The sequence below is a fragment of the Anomalospiza imberbis genome, chromosome 1, assembly GCF_031753505.1.
Source record: "Anomalospiza imberbis isolate Cuckoo-Finch-1a 21T00152 chromosome 1, ASM3175350v1, whole genome shotgun sequence".
NCBI lineage: Eukaryota > Metazoa > Chordata > Aves > Passeriformes > Viduidae > Anomalospiza > Anomalospiza imberbis.
This window is the reverse complement of record NC_089681.1, coordinates 102413882-102439284: the sequence shown is the minus strand read 5'-3', so window position 1 is coordinate 102439284 and position 25403 is coordinate 102413882. Positions and strand designations below refer to the sequence as shown.

Sequence of the window (25403 nt, the reverse complement as noted above, 5' to 3'; positions counted from 1 at the left end):
GGTGCTATAAGTTTTCAAGTAAATCACTAGAAGGTTCTCAAGAAAGTTGAATAAGTTATGAAAGTTAAGCAAAGGCAGGTTGAGTTGGTCGGCTAAAAAATCAAGCACACAATTGTTTTCATTGTACAACTAAATGAGAGATATAACAAGAGATATAATCAGCAGTATGTCCATTTCCCCCTACAAACCTGAACTATTTCAGTCACACATTATGTTTGTCACCTATAAATAAGTGCTCCATATAAAAGTCTCTCAGAAGACTGAATCAGCATAAATATGTATGTAGTAATATGTATGTAGTAAAAGACAAGATTGGCACATGCATTCAAAAAACACACAACTTATTTAGCAGCTGAAGCTGAACTACTACTGTGATATTGAAAGCAAAAAGAAAATCATGTTTTGCCTACATATTGGTTCCTTATAATATATATTTTTATCATGTTTTACAGATGGCAAGAGCAAAAATAACATTGAGTCAGAGAAGAAACAGACCCTGAATTTTACAAAGAACTGCAGATTGTTCAGACTGCCTACCTGTGGAAAGTGAACCCACTCATAATCCACCACAAAAGCGTTGAATTTGTCTAGGAAACAAAACCAGCTGCCAGAACGAGAAGAAATTGTTTCCAGATGTCATTCTTTTTCCTATTTACTGAAGGTTTTTTTTTGCTTAGATTTTTTTTTGGTGTAGAGTTTTTTTCCTATTGTTTTATTCCATCCCCTAATAGGTAAAAAATATGTCAACAAATAAACATATTTTGAATCAAATAATTTTCTTAACTTGTCTCAGTATCTCTTTCAAAATACTGAAAATCTTAGGCCTGTAATTTTACAAGGACTTTATAGCCAGTCATAGGATTGTTGCATCATTTTGCAACTAAATGAAATCCTCAAGTTTCAGAAAATGTACATAAGCCAGAAACAGCACACCACTTCACAAATATTAGTGGAAAATAACTGGAAGATCACAGTGTCATCAAGCCTAAGCCCTGCAAGCCCTGCAACGGGGCACTTCACTACTCAGCTTGGACAGCCTATTGGATATACTAGAGTCAAAAAGTCATTCCTTATCCATTTCCTATAAATGAAAGAAAAAATAAAAATCTGAAGCATGCACTAGTAGTGTGCTGTAACTTTCAATGTCTTTAGTTCAGACCTTTTCATCCTCTCTGTAACTAGAGTGCTCTTCTGTAGCAATAGAAGAGAAAGCTGATTCTTCAAAAGGTTGTTAGAAATACCTGATTTATTCAGTAACAGCTGGTTTAAATCAAATGTTCCAGTCTTTGAAAGGGTGTCTGTCATCCTTACATCACCACATTACATCATGACACTGGTCAAACACTGGCACAGGTTCTCCAGAGGGATCCTGGGATGACCGTCCTTGGTGGTGTTCTGGGCTCAAACAGAAACAGTTTGATTCCACCATCCCGGAGCAGCAGGTTAGAGCTCAGGCTGAATTACTCTGCTTCCAGAGTAATTCCAGAGCTGCTTCAGCAGCTTCCAGGCTGAATTACTCTGTGATCTGATGAGTGTGTACTCTGTGTATAGGTGAGTATTGTGCAAGACCTCAGCACCCTCAAATAGTCTCCAAAATTGTCTGTCTTTAGGAAAAGTATTTAATGAGCTTTTGCTGCCATGCTCAGTTTCCTCAATGATTATCTCAGTTCTTTACCATAGAGTTAAGCAGAACAATGTCTATCTTCATTCTAAACCTCATTTTGCTTTTTTTCAGCTTTCAGAACAGAGGATGATGTTTTTTTACTGTTTATCATTTAGGTTTGTTCTGCTTCACAATCATCACATAAAATTTAACAGTTAATAATAATAATAACAGGGATAATAATAAAGTAAGGTAATAATCAATATTTTTGAACTTTCTGTTCACATTTGTCATCTTCTATCTACTCTCTTGATTCAAGAGATTTCCATCACTTGATGTTATCTATGTTGTTGGCTTTTCAAGGTCTTTAAAGGAACATATCAATTTTCTGTCTATAATGTCAGGGATTAATAATTTCTTTTTCTGGGTTTTGGGCTTTTTTATTGAAAGAAATGGCAGAAAAACATAAGGCCAGTTTTAAGAGCATGATTTGTAAGTGTGCTGTGTAAATCAGGAGCTTAGTTTTGATTCCTGAGTCTTATGAAATCCTTTAAACCTTTCTAACACAATTTTGTTTCAGAAAAAAAAGTATCTTAGATTTGACATAAGATGTTTGAATTAATTCTCTTTTCCGAAGTGCTTTAACTGAAAAGATAAACTCTTGACCAGTAAATGTTATTATGACATTTTATGTAATATCCAGCAAATAACTGGTTTTAGATATGTGATTACATATTTAGTGACAGCATTTTAAAATTTCTCTTTCATAGAAATAATAGCTACAAATCAGTTTGTACTTTCATAGTGCCAAGAGAAAACTTTTGCATCATAGATATAGGTTTTTATATTTACTGTATTTTTTCATCACATTTTTAACACTGTCAGCAGATTTTAATTTATTAACTTTATATTTGCCTGCTTGTTTGAAAATTTGTTTTTTCTTCCTTTTCATTTTGCTTTCTCTTTAATAATTTATATAAATAAATAGATAAATACTCAAATACTTCCTTAAAGGGAATTGTATAACTTGAACAACAGCCCCATGTCATAAGTCAAAGAAGATTTTGTTTCTCTAATCTATGTTTAATGTAATCCTGTAATCAACTTCCACTTGACCAAAAGTTGAGCAAAAGATAGTATTTGTGATAAAAGAATACCAATAAGTAACTGTCCTGAGATATTGGTTTAGATAGAATAATTTCTTCCTAGTAAACCACTAATTTTTCAGCAAAATATGAAAAAGGAAAGCCATCTGAATTCTATCAGGAAACTGGCTCATATAGACATGCTTCTACTGTAAAGAATCCATGTAGAATTTTAATTTCTGTTTAAAGCTTGTTGAAAAAAACTTGAGATAAAAATGCAACAAATTACCTCAGACCTGGTTTACTAAGTCTCCATTCCACACTCAGACAGCTCTTAGAAACTTTGTAGGGTCTCCAGGGACTGTAATTTATACTAATAATTTTCATAAGTGTAGTATTCTGCATGTGAACAGGAGGCAGAGAAAAGAAAAACAGCTGGAGGATGGGTGAGGGGAGGGTTGGGAGATGCAAAGAGACTTGCAGCTGGGACAAAACATCTAGCCATAATTAATTACAGACAAGGAGAAATTTTGAATGCTTAAGGCAAACTAGAAGGGAAACATGAATGGTAACTAAGATTAACCCACAGCTAATCCATGACCTTAAAACAATGTATAGAATTTAAGCTTTTTCTACAAGCCTAACTACAGACAAAAAAAGGAAAAGCAGTATCCCTTTTCTCTAGGTGTTAGATCATTGCCTTTTTTTGCTCAATTTCCAGACTTTATGAAGTTTACTTAATTGCTTTGAGTGTTTTTCACAGACAATGTAAATAATCTTTCTCTTTAGAATAAAATAATGCATTATGTATATAACAATCATTCCCAGGCAAACACAATGCTAGAGGTGAGACTTGTATATTTTTATTTTCTGGTTCTTTATCAGGTCTTTTGCAATGGTTAAGAATCTGGTGGGCAAAATGAGAAAAAGACAAGAAACAATTCTTCCTTCAAATGCTGAGGTTTTGCTACTACCTCAGTGATGAACTGACAGGATATTTTGATCAATTTTTCTGAAGATAATATTCCCATTAAGTCTGATACAAAAGAAGTATCTCAAGGGCTTATGAGTTCTCTCTTCTCCAAGACCCCAAATTCTCTACCCCCCCCATATTATTATTTCCATTCTTCCCCTTATATATGTATATCTATATATGTAAATGTCTATAATCTATATATCTATTTATCATCTATATATCTATAGATCTATGTCTCCTAGTACACCAAAGAACAAACAGTGAAAACAGATGTATCTTCTGTTTACACTGGAGGCTTAGCACCTTCAGCTTGATGGACTCCTTTGTGATTGTTTCAGCTAAAATATGACTGCTAATAGTAATAACAGCTAATCATGTGCTGTAGTCTTCATCTACCCTATAACACAGGTTGTCCTATATTTCAAATGTCTTTACATCTGACTGCACTGATTCAGAAATAAAAAAAGTCAGGGGAGTTCTACAATTTAAGAAGAAAAACACCCTCTTCAAGACTTAAGCAGTGTCAGGTACGGAGTCAAATACATTGGGCTGGTCTGCTTTGGGGTGATTTCATCTTCATAGCATGGCACTGAGGGCAAAGTCATTAGTCTTTAAGTTAGCCCATAAATAAAAGGTGGAGGAGGAGAAAATAATTGGCAGCTGAAAGTTCTGCAGTGCACAATGCTCAATGTACTCTGCCCTTACCTGACAAGCTATGACAGTAAGGTCATTTGCTTTAAAGCTAGGACTACAAGCTTTTCATCCAGATTAAGAAGTCTGCATCTTTCTGTGCAAAACCTAGAAGACATTTTTGTTCTTGCTCACTTGATTTGTCACTCACACTAATAACAAAGTTTAATAACACAAAGTATACAAATGTGCTGGGAATTATAGTCTGATCATCTGCATGATAGAATTAAAAATCACGTATCTGCTTTTTCACCTGCTAATTCATAACCCTCTCATAAATTTCTTACAATACCCTGAGAAAGACAGGACACTTTTAATAAGAGCAAGGATATGCAAGAGAATAATAATTAAAAATGCCTAATTCTGATAGATTATTTTTTTCAGTGCTGCTGTTAAACAATTCTTTAACATTAAAAGACCTGCATGACACCATCTATCTTTGACTAGCTGGAACTGAAGACAAGAAAACCTGAACAGCAACACTCAGAAGTGAGGTTGGCAGCAGGATGAACACCTACTTTTTGTCTGACAATGATTTACAGAGTAAATTAATAAACAAGGATAATGTCGTGTCATCACTCTCCCCTTTAAGATCATTCATTACTGCTAACACTGAGAAATGAATGAACTTGAAGTCAAATAGGAATCATCTTCATCCTTAGGAAGTTGTTAGAGCTTGACTATTTTCGCATTTACAGCATGGTAAAAGACTGCTCATGATGCATGAGGCAGTACATATTCCTGTTTCCTCATTCATAGTTTTGTATTGATTACAGGAAGAAAAATCATTGTACACAGGACTGAATAAATAGGACTGAGTAAGAAAGGGGTATTTTAACATAGAAAAGGCAGGTTGCTGAAGAGTTATTTAATGTCATATCAATGCCCACATTTTCCTGTGTTTTCAGGTTTGGAGAATGTTAAGACTTTGTTCCTCACATGTCTGGTCACTGCCATGAGCCAGAAGTCTTAGGGGAGAAGTTTTCCTTACTCCCAGTGAGTAGGATGATAGCTAAAGTCTAAGTAGGATCAGCTTGCTATAAACGAGGCCTGAATCAAGTCCCAAAGGTGAGTAATACAGAAGTGAAAAGAGAGGAAGCACAAGTAAAATTTGAAATTTTCATGATTCATTGAATCTTGAAACTCCTAAACCCCTCAATCTGTATCAGTGAAGGCTGGAAATCTGTCCGTTCCTGCAAGCTACATACCCTGGCTGTTGTCAGTACTTGCACGGACATCTCTAAAAGATAAAGAGCAATCTATGTGATCCTAGGTTTGTCTGGATCCTGGACTAGAGCTGTCAGCTCATCAGAAGCACAACACAAGCATTAGAGGCAATTCCAGACAGGAAAGTCCTTCCAAGTGTACATAAAAGCAATAGCCTGAAAACTTACTGTGCAAGAGGTGCTATGCCTTTTATTGGCCCTTGGATTAAATTTTAAATCACTCATATCAGTCTTATATAAACATTTATGGTAGTAAATGCAGAGCATTGAGGAATAAAAAAGTTTTTTGTGTTTGTTGACAGCCTTGCATAACAAAATCCTGGATTTTGGCCAGAATCCTGTGGTGGTACTAGGTACAAGTAAAGGACAGTTTGAAAGACACTACTCAGCACATTTGTAGCATGACCAAAATTTTCCACTTCAAAAATTTTCCACTTCAAAATTTTCATCTCTCAAAACTTTTAATCTGTCATTATCAGAAACAAAATCATTCAATTTTTTCTTGTGGAAGATGTAAAAAAGAGGAATGCATAATGGACAAATACAAGGTATATATAGTTTTTATAAATAAAAACATAGAACAGGTTATAAAAATAAGAGAATGGAATATATTTAAGGAAGATTTCACATTTTTCAGCATGCAAACTCTGTTTCAGTGTTGCATACCAGTTACATTTGATGAGCACAGTTGAGAAACATGGGACAGACAGTAGCCTACTTAATACCCGGTTAGTTGACCTTTTTCCCTACTGGAGTAGTTTTAATGGGCAAATTGTAACTAGAAGGAATGAACTTCATGGCTTCTGGCTATCTGCTTCTCTTTTGGTGAAAGTTTCAGCTCAAATATATCACTCATATGGAAAAGAAGTACTACCAGCTATATTAAATATAATATTTCCTAAGGTTTGAATGCTTGACTTTCTGTCTTTAGTGTCCCTCTTCATGCAAATTTTTATTCTGTGCCATTACATACTGTCAAAGTGCTAAATTGTGACTGAATGGAAATATATACTATTAGGTGTCAATGTCAGTGTACAAAGGAACTCTGTGAGGTAACCCTAAAAGACCTATAAAAGCCTGTCTGGATTTGTAAGAGTTCAAGAAAAACAGCCATCTGAAATAGTGAAATTTGTCAGCTAAGTTTCCCTGCCTTCATCAACAAAATTAATTCACTCCTTAAGCATAACTAAAAAAAAAAGTTTTGATATTTCAACATTTATTTAATTAAGAGATGCAATTACTGCATACAATTACTAATAGTGTTTTCTTGTCCATCATTTCAAAGATGGCCTTAAAGTTCTAAAAAAAATGTTGAATAAAAGTTCTCAAAGTGCTGTGGCCTAATTCTACAAAGTTTCCTAAATTTCTAGGTAATTGTGATTAATCATCTGATAAAGATGTGAAGTAAAAGTAAAACAGCAGCACATTACAAACCTTATCAGATAAATTCCTGGGGTTTTTTAATTTGGGTTTTTTTTTTTTTTTGTTTGGTTGGTTGGATTTTGGTTTTGGGTTTTTGCTTGCTTGTTTTTGTTTTGTTCTGTTTTCTTTGTTTTTTTTTTTTTTTTTTTTCCCATTTCCTGTAATACAAACTAGTGTGTTTTCTTATTAAATAAAGGCCTCTGTATTTTAGCAAAAAGTGCCTGTTTTGCAACTTACTGTTTTAATATGAGGTTACCATATATAAATGCTTGATTTTTAATGCAGTCAATCTGTCTAGTTTTATTGAAAATTTTTTGTATATACATACATATATATACATATATATACATACATATATGATGTTTCTAGTCATGCGTGTTCCTCAATAGTACTTTTATAATCCTTCAAGTTCTTTTAGGTATATTAAAATTTGATCCCTTTTACCTACTCTTAAGATTTCAATACATAATGCTAGAAATATTAATCAAATTTAAACAAAATGTAGCTGCATAGAACCAATGATAAGTTCTCAGTTTGGTTTTGGTTTTTGTTTTCCACAGAGATTGTGTAGCCTAGACACTTCTGATCATGTAACACCTCTGTGGAAACTCCAATTGCTGCCTAGATGGCAAAGTAATGGAAAAAAATAATACCAAGACATTGTTTGCAGCTTCTAACAAAGGACAAAAGAAGCCACTGTCTTCTAACTATCCAGCTCTCTCTGCATCAGCAGCTCTGTTACTGAGAGCACACAAGGTTAAAGGACAGATGGATTTTCAAAAGTGCCTCAGGGAGTCAGGAACTGAAATTTCTATGATTTCAATGGTAATTATTACATACTAAACTTAATCCTTGATGTCTACCTATAGCTCCAGGAGCCTTTAATATCCTGTTAAATCTGGCTACAAATGACCTACCTGTCATTTCCACAGCTTCAGGCTGGCTTTTCAACATCCACCCATATTTCTGTCACTCAAAAACATTGTCATTCTGAGCTCTGTTTAGTCATCTTTTCCCATGACCTGAAACTTTCTTTTGAAACTCCCTTTGTAGGAAAAGAGTTGGGAAGAGGGATGCATCCTGCAGAGTGTTCTGTAAAACACCTCACAAAAATAAAGCAATTTGACAGACTCGGGAGAAAGAAACTTTAGTATCCAAACTATGAGATTATAAATAAGGTTCCCTAAACTGATTTTCTCAATTTGTCCAAAGCAATTTTATCTGCAAATTCTGCTTAGACCCTTTTGATCATCTTTTGGGCCACCAAATAGTTCTTGAAAGATTAGCAACCACATCAGTAGTCAGAAGTAAAGTCCATGACTGACTTTGTAACCTGAAGTGCATTCACATCAGGGAGTGCTAAATGAAAAAACTTTTTGTCACCTTTTCTGAGTAAATCCTTGAACAGCATCAAATTATAAGTCTTCTGACTTATTGTCTGACTTCTCTGTAATAAAAATCAAGGACCCTGTGGTGTAGAAACTTTGGCCAATCTGAGTCTTAACTGACCCTAGTCTCAAATGAGAGTAGGAATCAAAATTTCTTCGCAGAGCTTTACATTTGCTACTTAATGAGTACAGTGTGCCTATGTCTACAATGCCAGTCATTTTTTAAAGGAGCTACCTATATTGTAATAATAATGTTCTTATTCAAATAAGATTTTTTTCAAAAAGTCTTACATTTTATCTAAAAGAACTTCTTGCTACTCATAACAGATACCTTTATTCTCTCAAGATTGAGGCAATCTGACTTTAAATGTCAACCACACACACTTTAAAAATGATCTCTATTAGCAAGCAAATCTAACCTTTCTTATACAACTTGATCCATTTAACTCTGAATTAATTTCATTTTGGACACAAATCATAGATAATTTGGGACTAAGGATCATTTTGGCTGGATTACTCTGGGTGAAGCTCTCCCATCTGTGTTTTTGTTTCTTTATCATGACAAAAATGACTTCTTAATACTTACATTGCAGCAACAACATAAGTTGCTAAAGAATCAGGTTCTATTTTAGAATGTGTGTAAATACACATAAATCTGAATTTCATATCTCATATTCCCTGCCAATATTTACCATTTGGTTTATTTACCATCCAGGCATGATAATCAACATATCAGGTATGTGCTGAATAATTCTGCAACTATTTTATTCAGATAGACAATGTGTGATGTGAAATTTTAAAAATCATTAATAGAAAAACCATACAGATGTAGGGTTCACCAAACCAATGGTATACACTAATCTCTGGGAAAAGTTACATTTTAAGTGAGTCCATAATTAACACAGCTGGTTCTTAGAATTACCCACATACTTGGATTAAAAAAAACCCCAAAAAATCAAACACAAAATTTTGGAAAAAAAGCATTTCAAGATGCTTAAAGAGCTTTAATGAGTCCCCTGCTCCTACCACGATGATGCAATCCTTGACTGGTCGCTGATCGTTATTTATTCTGGAGGGCTTCAGCATTATTCAGTATAGGATGCAGACAATACTCATTTAGTACAACATTGCCTACCTACTCTCCAAATTTACTCTAATGCTTCAATATGTGGATACCATTTTATATCTAACGTGTTATTTCAAATCATTCTATAAAGACCACATCTTCTCATTGGATTTTTTATAGTGCTCATTAGTACAGCAGATGATTGCTTCATAAATCTACCAATTTTTGCAGTACCTCCATGATGGAGTAGCTGGCATAATTTGGATTCTACAGATTGGATGCTGAGGCTGGAAGATGTTAATGTTAAAAACACTCACTTAGTGTTCCATCTGAGATGCATACATGCCTTTTTTTTTTTTTTTTTTTTCCTTTGAATAACTGCATTAGATGCATTCAGAGAGTGATCCCTTATTCTGGCTGCAGCTGGGAATGTTTGGTATTTTCACAAAGTGGACTTCTGGCTTTCCACTAGATACCCAGAAAATTAGGATCAGACTAATGACTGTTCTGTGAAGAAATGTTTTATGAAACTGCAGGAATGTGGTTCCAGACACAGGGTTAGAATCCAAATCTCCAGGGAAACATTGTCCTGCCTTTGCTATGAAATCATTCATCAATATGTAATCCTTTCTTCATTTCCAACACAATTTCTAACTTCTACAATAAAAATAGTGGACAATATTCTACTTACACTACATCATTCTGGTTCAGCCTGACCCATTCTTCAGTGGCTCCTCAATTTCCTTTTAAAATCTCTCTCTTGAATCTTGCTCCTCTTCTTCACCTTTCATCCTCACAATTTCTACAGCATCTTCTTTTCCCATTTTAGTTCCTTACCTCTTCTAATATAGTTATTGCTCTGCTCCTGCCTTCTTCCGTCTGTATATTACCCCTGCAACCACCCAAAAAACCCCAAAACAATTTTTCCAACACTGCCTGGGCAGGAACAGAACATCACTGTGGGCATACCACAACCAAATACAGTGCTCCCAGCTGTGGACAAGATATGCAATTACTGCAAAAGTCCCACCTGAACTCTCCGCCACAGTTTGGTGTTTACTCAACCCTTCTCTTTTAGGGGATTGTAAATCCTTCTAAAAGAAGTTGTGCTGGTGAGCTATGGTGGCAAGCGGTGGCAAGCCTCTTTGTTAATATATGAGCTGAGACTTGTCTGCTCATCATAAACTCTTGCATAGTCTGTTGACCAAACCAGGAGCTGTTTTGCTGTCACCAGAATTGGGCACAGATGTGTTGGAGGCCCCGGTTGAATTCTGCCCTGATGATTGAAGTCTCCCTGATGATCAAGGTCTCCTTTCCTCTGCAGCTCACTTGCTTTTTAGGTATTGATGAACCTGGCTAGATAAAATTCCTAACTAGGATTCCTCAAAATATCTCCCAAACCCAAAAGATATGACTATAGAAAAGACTAGATTCTGCCAAAACCAAACTGAAAAAATGAATCTTGAACAAAATGTCCTTGAAGTCTATAATATAGCTTTCATTTCTTCCTGTGATTTACACACACCACAGATTAAAATATAATATCCAATGGTATAATTGCTTTTCATAAAATGTCTTGCAATGAATAGTAGTTCTGAATAAAATCTGATACTTATGTAAAGAAATATTGTGTGCAATAATGCATTCTTGTATGAAGTTCTGAGTAAACAGTTGTAGATCTTTTATGATAATAAGCCTATTTTAGAGCTAAGTCTAATAACCTTATGAATCTGTTCATTAGTATAATTCACATAATCTCAGTGTATATAGGGAGTGCAGAGGTTACAGAAAGATTATTGAGTGAATGCTGCTTATTACATTATCATCTGTGACTCTTGGGGAATCTTCAAGAAGAGGTCAAAATCCAGTGCCATTTTCCCCATACATTTCCCTTGCTGTAAAGGAAAGCAGTCAACATATGGTACAGAGCCCTATTATTCATGGATATGCATCGAGTGCCTCAGGCAATGAAAACTGTAACTGCTCCTAATTCTACCATTATTGTAATTATTATCACAATATCTTCCTTTTATTGTTACCATTTTGACACAGAATCAAACCTATATCTCTCCTGCCACACTGCTCTAGTATCTATGATTGAGTTGGAGTCATCTGACTTTATATTCTTCATTCTCTCTATATAATTATATTTCAGAAGTTTGGCAGCATGTGTGATTACCCTGTCTCTAAAACTGACTCCTCTATATCTGCAGTGTTCTGTAGTTCATCCCATATCATAGCTAACAGCTTACTATCCAAACAATGTCAAAGCTTAGGGTGGCAATGTCTGTGGCAATAGTTGATTTTCCACATCCTTATCTACAATGTTTGCAGGGACTGGAAGGTTTCCTTTATTAGTCTATTTTTGTGTTTTTCATACTTCATTCTTGCAGATCACACCAATCTGGGTCCTGCTGCTATCTGAAGGGATTTTCATAAGCCAGAGAAGGGGGTTCACAGAAATGTCATAATGTTCAACAGTGAAGAGTGTAAAGCCTTGAACCTGGGAGAAAAAAATCCCATGCACGAGTATATGCTAGGAGCCATCCAGGTGGGAAAAAACTTGGCTGAAAACACTCTAAGGATTCTGGTGGATGCCAAGGTGAACATGAGCCAGCAATGTGCACTAGAGGCCAAGCTGCCAATGGTATCTGAGAGTGCATTAGGCAAAGTTTTGAGAGCAGGTCAAGGGAGGCCATCCTTTTCCTCTGCTCAGCACTAGTGAGGCCACATTTGGAGTGTTGGGTCCAGTTCTGTGATCCTCAGTACAAGAGAGAGATGGAATTACTGGATGGAGTCCAATGAAGGGCCACTAAGATGATAAGAGGGACTGGGGCATCTCTCCTATGAAAAGAAGCAGAGGCAGCTGAGGCTGCTCAGCCAAGAGAAGAGAAGGTTGAGAGGGATGTCATCAATGTCCATAAATACCTAACAGGGTGCAAAGCAGATGGAGTCAGATTCTTTCCAATAGTGCCCAGTCCCAGGACCAGAGGCAATAAACACAGGGAACCTGCAGAGTCCATCCTTGGATTGATTAAAAAACTCTCCAGAAAAAGTACTGGGCAACAGTTTATAGGTGATCCTGCTTAAACAGATGGGTTGAACTAGAGGAACTCTGAGGTCCCTTTCATTCACTGCTATTCTGTGATTCTGTGGTTCTGTGATTCTTCTTAATCTTTTTTTTTTTCTTTTTTAGTCTCTGACATATCACTACAGTTTTGTACTACTACATTCATTAATAGCTGTAGAATTTCTCAATTAACCTCAAATGGTTTATGAGCCAGTATTGCTTCAATTACCCACAGGTTGCTATTATTGGGAGAAATGTTCATAAAAGTATGGTTTCAATATGCCACTGAACATTGCATACCATGTAAAATATAATCCTGCCTGTCATGAGAAAAGAGACACAAATGATTAAGGCTCACAAACAGTGTTGTAAACCACAGAGAAGGTCTCACTCGAAATGATGATGAGCTTTATGCAGTCTGTTCATGTTTATGGGGAATATCAGAGATGCAAGTTTCTTTCTTTTTTCCACCTTAATTAATTAAATGATCTCATGCAAAGCTTGGTAGCTTCCTCTGAAACACACAGCCTCATTCTATAATATGCATCTAGTTCTTAACATATTTTTCCTCATGAAATAGAGTGAGAGTTGGAGGCACTAGAGTGATTTCAATACATATCACTCACATTCAAGTGTTGCAGAAGCAACACTTTAAAAAGAGGAGAAATTCTGGGGGAAAAACATGAAGTTGCAGGGATAAAATTAATTGTGTATTGCAGTATAACTGAATCTGATGGAGACAAAGTTGCATGGGTAACCAAATGCTGATCTTTCCTGTGAGGACTTGCCTTTGCAATTTTAGCCTTCTTTTCTATAGTTCAGTGGGCTGGAATTCATAAATACAGTCCTTATATTTAACAGTCAAAGACACCATGAATAAAATGGAAATCCAGGCATGGGTCGAGACTTTGCAGGAGGGATCACAGATATAATAATTTTGCCTTTTTTCTTTGGTAAGAAAGGAAATATAGAAAAAAGATATATATATTCAAAGTCATGGCAGTGTTGTAAAAGTTAGGAGATTTGGTCATTCTCATCCTGCCTTCTTGTAAAGCACTCACCATTGCTTATAATCAGCATCACAGTTGCAGTAGTACTTGGGATCAGTACAGTTGCGTTCGATGCCACAGGCACATTTTTGAATGCCAGGTCCTGATCCGCCCCAATAGTAGTGCTTCTCATTGGCTTTTCCAACCCACCAGGTATATGGATTCCCTTCTGCAAGGAATGAAAATGCAAGGTTATGATGCATCAAAGAGGTAGAGCTCTATAATGCATTATCTGAGCTCAGATGTTTAATATGCAAATGCCAAAAACACATAACTGGAGCCATCCCATATTGCTGGCAAACAAAATAATTCACTGTTACTAAAGGTATTCAAAGGACCTTGCCAGGTAAACAGAATACATTTCTTTTCTTGTATTCACACAATTTATAATGACTGATTATTTTTTTAAAATATTATATGCTCTTTGTTTAGCTTTTCAATTGTACTCTGTATATTGAGACTATGTGGACAGATTCCATAATTATTTTCAATTAATTTCAAACTCACATATTAAGCTATCAGATGGATTATTTCAATATTTGACCTTGAATGCTGCACAGGAAAATGTGTTTATTCTCTTATTTATTTCTTTATTTGCTAAACAACAATTTTTAAATGAAAATTAAAATTCTGTTGTCACTGGAAAACAAACATGTTCATCATGCTCTTGCCAACTGGTGCTAAACAAACCACAAAGATATTTTATCAAACTCCAAAAGCATCTTAACCATTTTAAAAAAAGCATATATGCTTTTTAATGTAATACTTTAGCAGAGGTGTTCTGAACTTTGATGTAACCATATATCTTCGCATTGGGTCTGCAGCTGGATATTTTCACATACTGCTCTGAGCTTATTGCTAACCCTTTTGGCCTAAGACATTATGTATAAATAAATAGATAAATAAATAAACCCTCCCTACTCTAATTTCTACTTTGAAAAAAATGCCCTCACTGGAAAATTATTTTTTATTCTCTGGTTCAGGGAGACACTTAAATATGAACTTAACTTCAAATAAGAATGAATAACTTAATCAGTATCAATGTAAGTAGTGACTTTTGACATTGAAAAGTAATGACTGAGCTCAGCCTATAAATATATATTTTTTAAATATCTCTTTTCCCTCATCTAATCTGCTGCTGGCAATTTTATATTAAATGAAATGAATCTATGGAATTCACTGATTAATAAATTTTACCAATAAAATCCTACATAATATATATTCTACTTCCATAATTTGTAGCTTGCACATCTCACACATTCCCCCAAAACTACAGGCACAATCCTTAAAATAGCCATTTCACAATTAGATTTGATCATCTAGACCATAAAGCTACTTATTCCAGACAGAAGTTGAAAGTAATTCGCACCAAACTCTCAAGAAAATTAAATTCTGGAGATGAAGAGAACAACCAGATATCTACACATATTTAAAGAGGACCAAATCCCAAAAATGCTCAGCTCTCTGAAAACACTTTTTCCAATTTATTTGAATTGTTAACATCATATAAGATAACAAAAATACAGTACTGTGAAGAATTTGTGGTGGCTGAAGGTTTTTATTAGATGTTGCTGTCCTGCACTGTATGGCCATTCAGCTCTAGTGCTAATGCAATGGGTATGGTAATAACATGACTTTATTCTAGACTCTGAATTGTTCATTTTAGCTTCTGTGACTCAATTATCACAGAACAAAGTGTTGCAAGTTAGAAGAATGTGCCATGTGAATGCTGCAGTGGCATTCCCAACCTGCAATGCAATCTAGCAGTTCTGAGAGTATGTAGCCCTGTAGTACAAAAGATTATTTAAAAAGCATTTAAGAGTAAATGTTATCTTTCCACAGAAAATGACAGAATTGCTTTCATTAATACAGGATCCAACTACTGAATTAATGATATCTGAAACTCCTATTTTACAGGGTTTTTTAATCTCATCTTTGAAGTTAGTTTTTATGCTGTGGCACCAATACTGCTGTTTTGACTGTTGCTCAAAATTCTCTTTGTTTACATTCTTTCTGTCAAGTGAAGGATTGCATGATTCAGTCAGCAAATAATTTACTGGGAAGCAAGACTGCTAATTAAAGCACTAGGAGAAAAAAAGATTACTTAGAATTGTCAAAAAGCAGATCAAAAATTGAGAAAGATTTAGAATGATTAAAGCAGACGAAAGTGATGGCAGAATTACAGACTACAGTGATTGCTGTCATGAACCACTATGACAGACACAAATGGGGCATGTTTGAACTCATTTAAATGACAATTGGTGTACAGTTTTAAACCATGAGCGTATTCTGGCATACACAGAGCTGTTTTTCACATCTATTGTTTTTAGTGTGTTTAGTGTGTTTAGTGTGTTTTTTTTATATACTGACTAAGCCCCGTGCTTCTTCATTCTGAAGAAAAGACCTACCCTCAGGCTCAGGAACACAAACTTAGGAAGAAACTAATGTGCATGTTTAAAATTTCTGAAAGGTCAAGAATGTAATATATAATTTTAAGGGTTTTGCATTCAGGACATATGCTGCTAGACATCCCCACAACCAATAATTACAGCACTGCCTTGTGAAGACCACTCAACACTCTGATTGCCTGGTGTATTGTGCTAAGGCTTGTAACAGAGGAGATCTTGGTAGACAGCTCTCATTAGGGGGGATCCATGCAGTGGGACAAAACCCCAGGCACAGGAATGAGATGAGTGTCACACCAGACCATTCTGCACCACAGTGGCCATACAAGAGGTTCTGGAGCTCCTTTACAGTTGGTAATAATATTACAGGTAATAATAACAGCTCTGGTTAATAAATGGTGTGGAGACACAGTTAGATCCCATCTGTTCTGCGTCAGTCAAATCAAATGATATTTGTTTCCTGCTTTGCATCAGCCAAGAAAAGAATGAGCAACATTTTGTTTTAAGTTCATATGCTTCAAACTGGGAATGCTATGCAGTTATATTGCAGACACCTCTATGACTGAGCATAACAAAGAGAAAACCCTGCAAATGGAGAGATTAAAAAACCAATAGAACAGAAGAGCTAGAAGGGAGGAGGATGTATCACGCAGGAAAAAAAATTAGAAAGAGGATCACTGTTCTTCTCTCACGCTTCACTCTCTTTTATACCTCTAGAGTTTCTTTTTGAGGATGTAAATCTTTCTGCTCAGAAGCCCTTTGCTTTTTTTTTTTTCTTTTTTTTTTTTTTTTTTTTTTTTTTTTTTTTTTTTTTCTGCTCTGGAAGGTTTTGGAAAAGGCTAATCCAAGTAGAAGGAGCATTGCAGTCCAGTGTGAAGAATGATCATTAATGGATGTAATTTTAAATATCAGACTATTTTAACAAAAGTTATTATTTTGCTAAACTATCAAAAATGTTGGTCTTATGAAATAAAGAGTATATAAATTCAGTTTAAGGACCAAAAGTAGTTTTTGAATGTATTGCAAAGAGAAGTAATACAAGAAGATATTTCTTCTGTGTTTTTAAACTACCTTTTCTTCCTTATATATAAATTTTAAGTCATGGGAAGCTTTTTAGCTGTTCTCATCAACTGAGTGCTTTTTTCCCCTCAAGCTTTTGTGGACAAATAGCATAATGAGAAGATGGAGGAGGAAAGAGATTCTCTGCCTGCGAAGGGGTTTTGATTAGAATAAAGCCTTGATGCAGAACTGCTTTTTGGGTACAAACCAGCTCTCCTTTGAGGGATGCTGTGGGAAGTGTTGAAGTTTGTGTGTGCTGAGTTATGACCAGGATGTCTTTCCATGTCTGTTCTTGAAGAGAAGCCCCTTGCAAGGTTCTGTGTGCTCAGTGACTTAGCAGAAAAATAATGATATTATCAGAGTAAAGTAAGGTGTGGATACCAAGAAAATGGATAAAGATATCCAATTTTTAAGAGATCCTGTAACCTCACAGAAAGAACAATCTTCTAAGGACAAAATGGCCAATATGATTTTATTGGGGCATGTAGACATATGAGCATGGCTATAACATCAGACTCAAATCATATTTGTAGTGATTTGAATCTCCCTCTGTCTCACACACACACATACACACACACACATACAGAGACACAGACAGAAGTCTAACATTTACATGGAATACATTTAACAGTGGTTGCAATGTCTTTGCAGGGTTGGTTATAAAATATATAACTTTGTATGACAATATATAAATTATTAATTTATTTTTCATAAATGTGTAACAAAATGTATATCTTTGGTTAAATCTGGTAGGCCAGATTTACAGTTATTAGATCAAAGTTTGTAAAGAATCTGGTCATTGATGTTTTCTATTAAGTTCTCCTGTACAGAATATTCAAGAAAAAGTAAAGATTAAGGATACTTTTCTGTATTCTCACAGATCACTTATTTGTATTCTCACAGTGTCATAAAAAAGTGATTCCTTTTTCATCTCATAAATGCATCTTTGTGTGAACCATTTCATTTAATATAAAACCATACCCAACAAAAGTTAATGTAGTATGAACAGAACTCTTAATAGTCAATAATATATTTATTTCTAATATAGATGAACAGTCTCAAAATGTATAGCTTTTTAAAGTGCACTTTAGCTGAAGTCTCAAAATGTATAACTTTTGAAAGTACACTTTATATTCTACTGAGCATTTAATATAAACAACTCGTTTTATTATTTTAAAATGCAATGGATTAATTAAAATGCTACTACTTTCAACATTTTAGGGCTTTTATTTCTAGGTGTTCAGTAGTAGTAATTGAAGCAGCAATACTGAGAGAACTCAGAGAACTAAATTAAGTGGGCTGGTGCTCCATGGCAGTCTACATTCAGAGGACTCCATTCAAAATACAGCCCTTAGAATGCTGATGACTGTATTTGTAAAATACCTGGAGAAGTTAAATAAGTCTCTTCCATTTGCTCTGGAAATTTCCCTGACCTCTATATGGTCTTTAAAACCAAAGAAAATAGTAAAAAAGAAAGGCTAGGGATTCTTTCAAATGGAAGTCAATGGCTCGGAACCTCTGAAAAACAAGACCAGTGAAAATTACTTATTGAGGAGCCTGTCTAACTTTAACAATTACATTTAGCTATTCCCTGGAAGAAATTAGTTGTTCATTTACAGGACTGGATAGCTTTGAATTAAATGGGTCCTTTCCAGTCCTTTCCAGTTTCCATTAGTATTACAGATCCCCATTAAATACTAAGGAATGTCAACAACAATTACAGTACTTGTATGATTGTTATTATTTTCAGGAAATATTCCTTTGCTCAGTATTTTACTTCTTTTTTAATGGAATAGCTTGAATTAATTACCCAGTCATTGTTATTGGCAGAATAGGCCCAAAGACATTTTTCAAAAACATACTGCAACTTTGGTCACCTGAATTAATTATAGGTAGAAATGAAAGCTATTTCCCGGGGTAATATATGATGATGAAATTAAAGACAATACTTAAAAATATATAAAATTCAATTTGCACATGTGGAAAGATGAGTATAATGCTTCTATTTTTGAATAAAATACTTTCTTTAAACATGCATTTTGCATTCAGCTACACTATAATACCCAGTACATTTAGCCTCACACAAGGTCAACTTGATTTAAGGTCATGGTTCATTAACACCTGTGCAGAAATTCTATCTGCTATAGCAGTGAAGAAACAGACACTGAAAGAATAATTTTGTCACTGTTTGAAAAGTTCAGCATGCTAATATGGTTGTGCGCTTCACAGCTTTCTTATTTCCAGCTTTTTCCTTCACACCATCAGCAGTATCTATTCCACCCTGGTCAAGTCTTCTTAATGAACATTGTGAGCCATTTTTCTGAGCATTTGAAGATTTATTATTTTGAAAAAATAATCAAAAGGAGTTTAATGTCACTCACACATCAAGTATATCCACATGTTCCAGTTTAGGATTCTTAAAGTCAGTGGTGTCAAAGCTGGGTAGGCTTTGCTGGCCTGGTTTATTTTGTGCTGATTTGATTTTTCATCTTGATTATTACATGCATTTTTCAGACCAACATGAAGCTGAGTAGACACTTTTCAGATTTGTTGCCCCTGTCTCACGTCTTGGGAAGTGCCCGCCTAGACTGGAAACCCAGAAGCTGAGGAGTTTCCTGGTAAGAGTGGATGCTGACAACTGGAGAACCTAAACTGTGAGAGATTCTACTCCTGCTCACAACTGAGGTAGATTATGAGCAGGTTCTGTCAGCTTCAGTGATCACCCAGAGGGCTGAATCATTTCAAACTGAGAAAAAAGAACTCAGAGAAGAGTCTGACATGTCACATTTCCACATTTCAATGACAGTACTTGTGTAGAAACTGACTTTGAGTGAACCTTCTAAAATAAAAGGAGAGGTCTAGCATATGTGATTATAGTGAGATTATTTTTTAATTAATATTTTACTGATTTTATATTTCTTCCAGTAACACTGCTGGCTCACTAATGTGCTGTGAAACATATACACATTAATTTAATATGAGAATTGTAAGTGAAGTCAATTCTTATGCTGCTGCTCTCATTTTGTTAACTGATAAATAATTTTTTTTTCCAACCAGTTTGGAAAAATATGAGGAGTGCTTAGTATTTGTGAATAAAGTTTGCATCATTGGTCACCATTCTAATGACTAAGACTTGAGATTAGTCAAACTGTTATGACAACATGAATGAGGCATTTGAGAACACTGGAATCTTGGGGGAGAAAAGAGACATTCAAAAACCTACCAATAAAAGGAAAAGAAACTAGAAGTACCCTCGACCACTTCAGGAAACTAGAAACACCTAATCTATAGCTACTTGTGCATTTAATAGAAGAATAACCTGAAACTTTTAGTTTGCTATTTATGATAATTTTCATTTTGTAGGCACTCGCATCTGACTTCTTTTTTCACAGTGCTACTAGCAAATGATTTTTTTTTTCTTTTACTAAGACTAGCCTCAAACACTTGTTTTCTTTATAAGCTCAGAAAAGTGGTTGGTCTATTTGACAGTACTATTTATTTGCAAAGACTGTTTAAACTGCCTGAAAAGATAAGATTTAATGGCAGCCCAGAAAGTGAACTCTGAAACATGCCTTGCTTGCTAATATAAGAGTCGATGTGATGTCTGAATTCATGACCAAAGCATTTTAATGCAACAGTCCTTAGAAAGAAGTGTTTATTTTTTTTCTTTTGTAAGATACTCAGAATTATGCCATACCTCAAAGGTAATACATTAAAGGGAAATGAAGGGGGTATGGTCTTAAGATTTTAATAGAAAATGAAGATAATTATTGGAAAATATTTGTGAGAAGCATACAAAATTTCAGTAAATGTTAATACAACACAGTCTATTTACTGTTTTCTTAAGAGCACATTAAGAATTAATTGCTGTCTCCTTTTTCTCCACAGCCATAAAGTATTGTACTTTAAAGTGAAGGTAAAGATAACCATCTCCATAACCCTAGAACTAAAAGAACTTCCCTAAACCCTAAACAAGAAGAACTTCCATGACATTCAGTACCAGAAACTCAGAAAATCAGACATTCAGATGTCCCACCAGGAGCTCTGGCTTTCCCACTTATCCTGGAGGAGAAGACCCCTGCAATCAGTCTTCACCGTACTTCTTAGGCTTCAATTATGTTTTGGTGCATATAAAGTGGCCAAATGAGAAAAGCCCTAATTTTCTCATCTATGTCCAGTAAAGACAGAAAAGGAAACCTATTCAAGTGCTTGAGAAACAAAATTACTGCCTTAATGGTGACCAAGCCTCAGGCTGATGGCCATTGCTGTATTCTTCAGTTCATCAAAGTATTCTCATGTGCCTGGATATTTGCCTGTTAATTTTTGAGTGAACTTATTTCATACATGTATATATCAATCTCAAAATATAAAGCAGCAAATACAGTATCTTTTCCTAGAGATAGATTTTTAGGTAAAGCACCTTTTCAGCAAGGCTATAGGGGTAGTCCTGTTCATTGAGTCTGTATTTTTGTTCTAGTATAACTCCTTCGAAAATATCAGTGCCTGAATCCACAAATATGTAGGCAGAGATGACTTTTCTTTCAGAATTAGCAATCTATAAAAAAGATCAGGAGGGAGAACTGTTGTATTGATGTCCAACGGCATCTTATGAAAAAGCTGTCTGACAGCTTTATTTTGCCATTGGAGAGATTTACTCCTTGTCCCAGCTCATGAAAAGCTAGTACAGTACAAATGATTTTTTCCCTTGTCAAAACTCATATTCCAAGCTGCAGCACTACTAACCAAGCCTGACTTGTTATTTTTCTTGGAATGACGTCTCAGTGGTGAGATTTAGCTGGGGAAAACAGCTGTCAGATGTCCTTGTATGCTACTATTTGCTGAGTGAATTCATTATAAAATCACTACAGACCCTGCTATCCTTAACAGCATGGTGTGCCAAACTTGCTACTGTTGCAATTAATTGTGTACTGTAAATTTACTGGATCTTTTAAGGCCTAAGAATAAATATCTTAGCTTAGTGCTAAGGGGAAAAGCAAGTACTTTCAAAAGACTAAATGTCATTTGTGGAATAAAAAGAACACTTACAGACATAAATACTCAATAAAACCCAGTTAATTATAATTTTTACTATGTGTTCTGAAAGAATAGCTTTTTCAAAGCTAGGACTACCTGAGGTAGAACAGGTGCCAGAAACAGCAAAGCTGAGAAAGTCCCACAAGAAACTTATATCTCACCCTGGGGTCTGCCCAGTCAGGTCGTGACAGAATGCCCATGTCCATGTCATGGTCTTGTGAAGAACATACTAACAATAAGTCAGAGGATTCCATGATTTTGCTGTCTTTTTGTGATCAGTTGACCAACATATCTCTACCCAAACCTGATGGATGGGTAAGCAGCATGCACACATACATGCAGCCATCAGCATTGAAATTCTGCAGGTTAATACAGCTAAAAATCCTGGTTTATTTACCTTCTTAAAAAGGACATTAGAAAGCCTAGGAACTCACCAATGATATTTCAACAGTGAGGGGATACCTTCTGAAGTTTTCTGTAGCCACAGCCTCATTTTATGGCAGAGTCCCATTGGAAGACGTCAGAAATTGTGATTATTAGCACAAAAATGGCTACTCTTGTAAGTAGTATGATTTATAGGGAGTGTAAAATCAGACTGAAATGACTGAGAGCAAAAAGAGGATCATGTAAGGTAGCATTCTGTGCGTTATGTGGCTACAGGGCAAAAGAAAAAATAAGTTCTGTAAAATGTTATGTCAGTGATAGTGATATCACAGATTTGTACTCATGATCTTATTTTTAGATTAATTCCCTTCCTGTTAATTATGATGAAGACAATCACAACATTCCTTAAATAGGCTTAAAACAGCTAAATAATTCTTTGGATCTTGCTTCACACACCCACATAGGAGTGCCTTTAACCTATACAGAGAAGAAAACGGGTAACATTCTTCTGCGCACCTACATCATCCAGCCCAGAATATCTTGCTGCTCCATTTTATCTCATTTGCAGCAATAACAGCCTACATGAAACTAAATATGACAACTCCCTAAGAGCCAATGCCATCATTTTACTAACAAATGAGCTAAAACTAACAAGATCCCAAGGTAAATTAAACTACAATCAATGTGAGCAGAACTGATGCAATATTTTTCTCCAAATGGTCTTTCCTTGGAGGTTCCATACCTCTTGCAAGTATTTCTCCTTTTGAAATGTTGCTCCTTGCCCCCAAGCAGTAGTTTAAGTTGAAAGAAAAAGCCATTATAAGAGACAGAAGGACTTCAGGCTTCTCTTCATCCATGTGAACTTAATATCTAGCACTTCATACAGAACGTGGACTGTGGCAGTGTTGTAAATTGGTTTTGGGAAACACAAGGGTTTTCTTTTGTTGATGAGACTGCTGCAGCTGCTACTGCTGCTGTTGATTTTCTTTCCCCACTGACCCTTGAGGAACGTCAGAACATTTAGCTTTACTTCTTCTTTTTCATTGTTCCTCCACTGCTGTATTGAAAGCCGTGAATTCTTGATAATAACACTGATATTTCAGCCTAAGAAAATTTGCCTTTTTTTTTTTCCAATTACATAATGTACATGGACACTTTTGAAACCAGAACTAACACTAACATATGAATACTGATATTAACCTGTTTTCATGATAGCAACAACATTCCCAAACTGCCAAGTCTAAAGGGTATCCCATCCTTTGGAACTAACAATGACCCAAACAGATATTACCACGACTTGCAATGCACTGTGTTTCGTAAAACATATATATAGATTTCAAATGAGGAAAAAACAACACAATGAGCCTCAGCACAGAGGTTTACAATAGCCTGACTATCAAACATATCCAAATTGAACTAAAGGAAGCTATGCTACACAAAAAACATCATTCTGGGACCAATAAAGATTAAAGCTGGAGGTCCAAACCCAAGCCATCTGCTAAGGAAGGGCATTTGAGACACAAATGGAACATGGTAAAGAATAACATTCCCAAAGAAGCCCTCTCAGAAGACATTTTCATGTTTTCATCTTTCTACAGTCCAAACTGCTTCATTTCAAAATGCTTTTGCTCTTTAAGATCAACCTGTAAATTATTGCAGACAATTAGAATAGTCTGCAAGAATATATAAGAATTCTTAGAATTCATATAAATGTATGAATAACCTTTTGAAGGGTATACTAAATACACACAGATTTTAGAAATTATATGAGACATTAGTGATGATGATGTTGCTACATAGAAGTTATTTAAAGGGATACAAATTTCACTGTGAAAGGGAGTAAGCAGGGGAGTGGGGTAACTGACTTCAGATCTATGCTGCGTTATCTACAGCTTACTCTGTAGAAAACTTTGCATCCAATGCTGGGATTGTAAATGAAAATATTCAGAACCCTTTTTTAGCTGATCATTTGTCAGCCTTGATAATGGGCTTGTGTTTTGCTATTTAGACGAATTCTTTTCCAATCAGGTCAGGTTAGGTCTCATGGCTACTGTAAAGAACTATGTCTCTATTGATTTCTGGAAAACAGACACACGTCTTGATTGAGACTGACAAACGGAAATGTTAGGTGATGTGTTTCACATAGCCAAGATACCACTTCCTTCAGCCTGCGCTCAAGGCAGGCTTTTTCCTTGCTGGAACTTGTTTCATCAGTCCATTCAAGCATATTAATTCTCACACGTGGGTTTCACATTTCTCCATGGGAAAATTGAAATTGGCTAATGACGTACTTTACTGAAGACTTAATAAGATATTATGATAATATCTTATTCTATGAGTTGAAATGACATTTCTTAACTATCATATACTCACATGGCAGAAGAATTATGCTGGTGCAGTGTATGGAGTTCCAGTTGCACTATTAACAGTAGAAGCAGAACTCCAATTTTACTTGCTTCAGAAAAACTTGACTTGAAAATCCTACATTACTGCACTGACATGATGAATGATTTCCTCTGCTTTGTGTGACAGAATTTAAGCTCCACGCTCTAGAGGGAGAATGACATATGGATGAAGACAACAACACCAGTGTTATTTCCTGTGGTCAATTCTTTGGACTCCTTTTGCTCCAGCCTGAAGTTTTCTTTCATGAGGACCAGGAGAGTACCTTCCTGCCTTCAAGGCCAGCTTGCTCAGAGAGGTCTTTTAAAGCCTTAGCTGACTCTGAAGCTTCTTCAAAAAAATCTGGATGATGCTTCAGCAGAGGCTTCTTCCCAAAAACTCTGCCAGGAAACCTCATTGGGGGTCCCTCCCTTTCCTGAAGAACTCCTTTTCAGAGTGTTCCCACATGTGCAACACTGCAGGCATTGCAGCCTTGAATGTCTCAAATTTGGACTTAGGCTAAATGGCCTTCTGGCCTGACCTTGAACCTGCCTTGTCACTATG

General features: G+C 35.6%; 1 protein-coding gene across 2 annotated transcripts in view; it reads right to left on the bottom strand.

The window, feature by feature from the left end:
- Positions 1–25403, bottom strand: part of CNTNAP2 (contactin associated protein 2) — a 1020441-nt gene that overhangs the window by 174814 nt on the left and 820224 nt on the right. For both annotated transcript variants that reach the window (XM_068202989.1, XM_068202997.1), the window contains one exon: positions 13588–13744. In XM_068202989.1, the coding sequence (XP_068059090.1) occupies positions 13588–13744 (157 nt within the window). The remainder of the gene's footprint in view (positions 1–13587; positions 13745–25403) is intronic.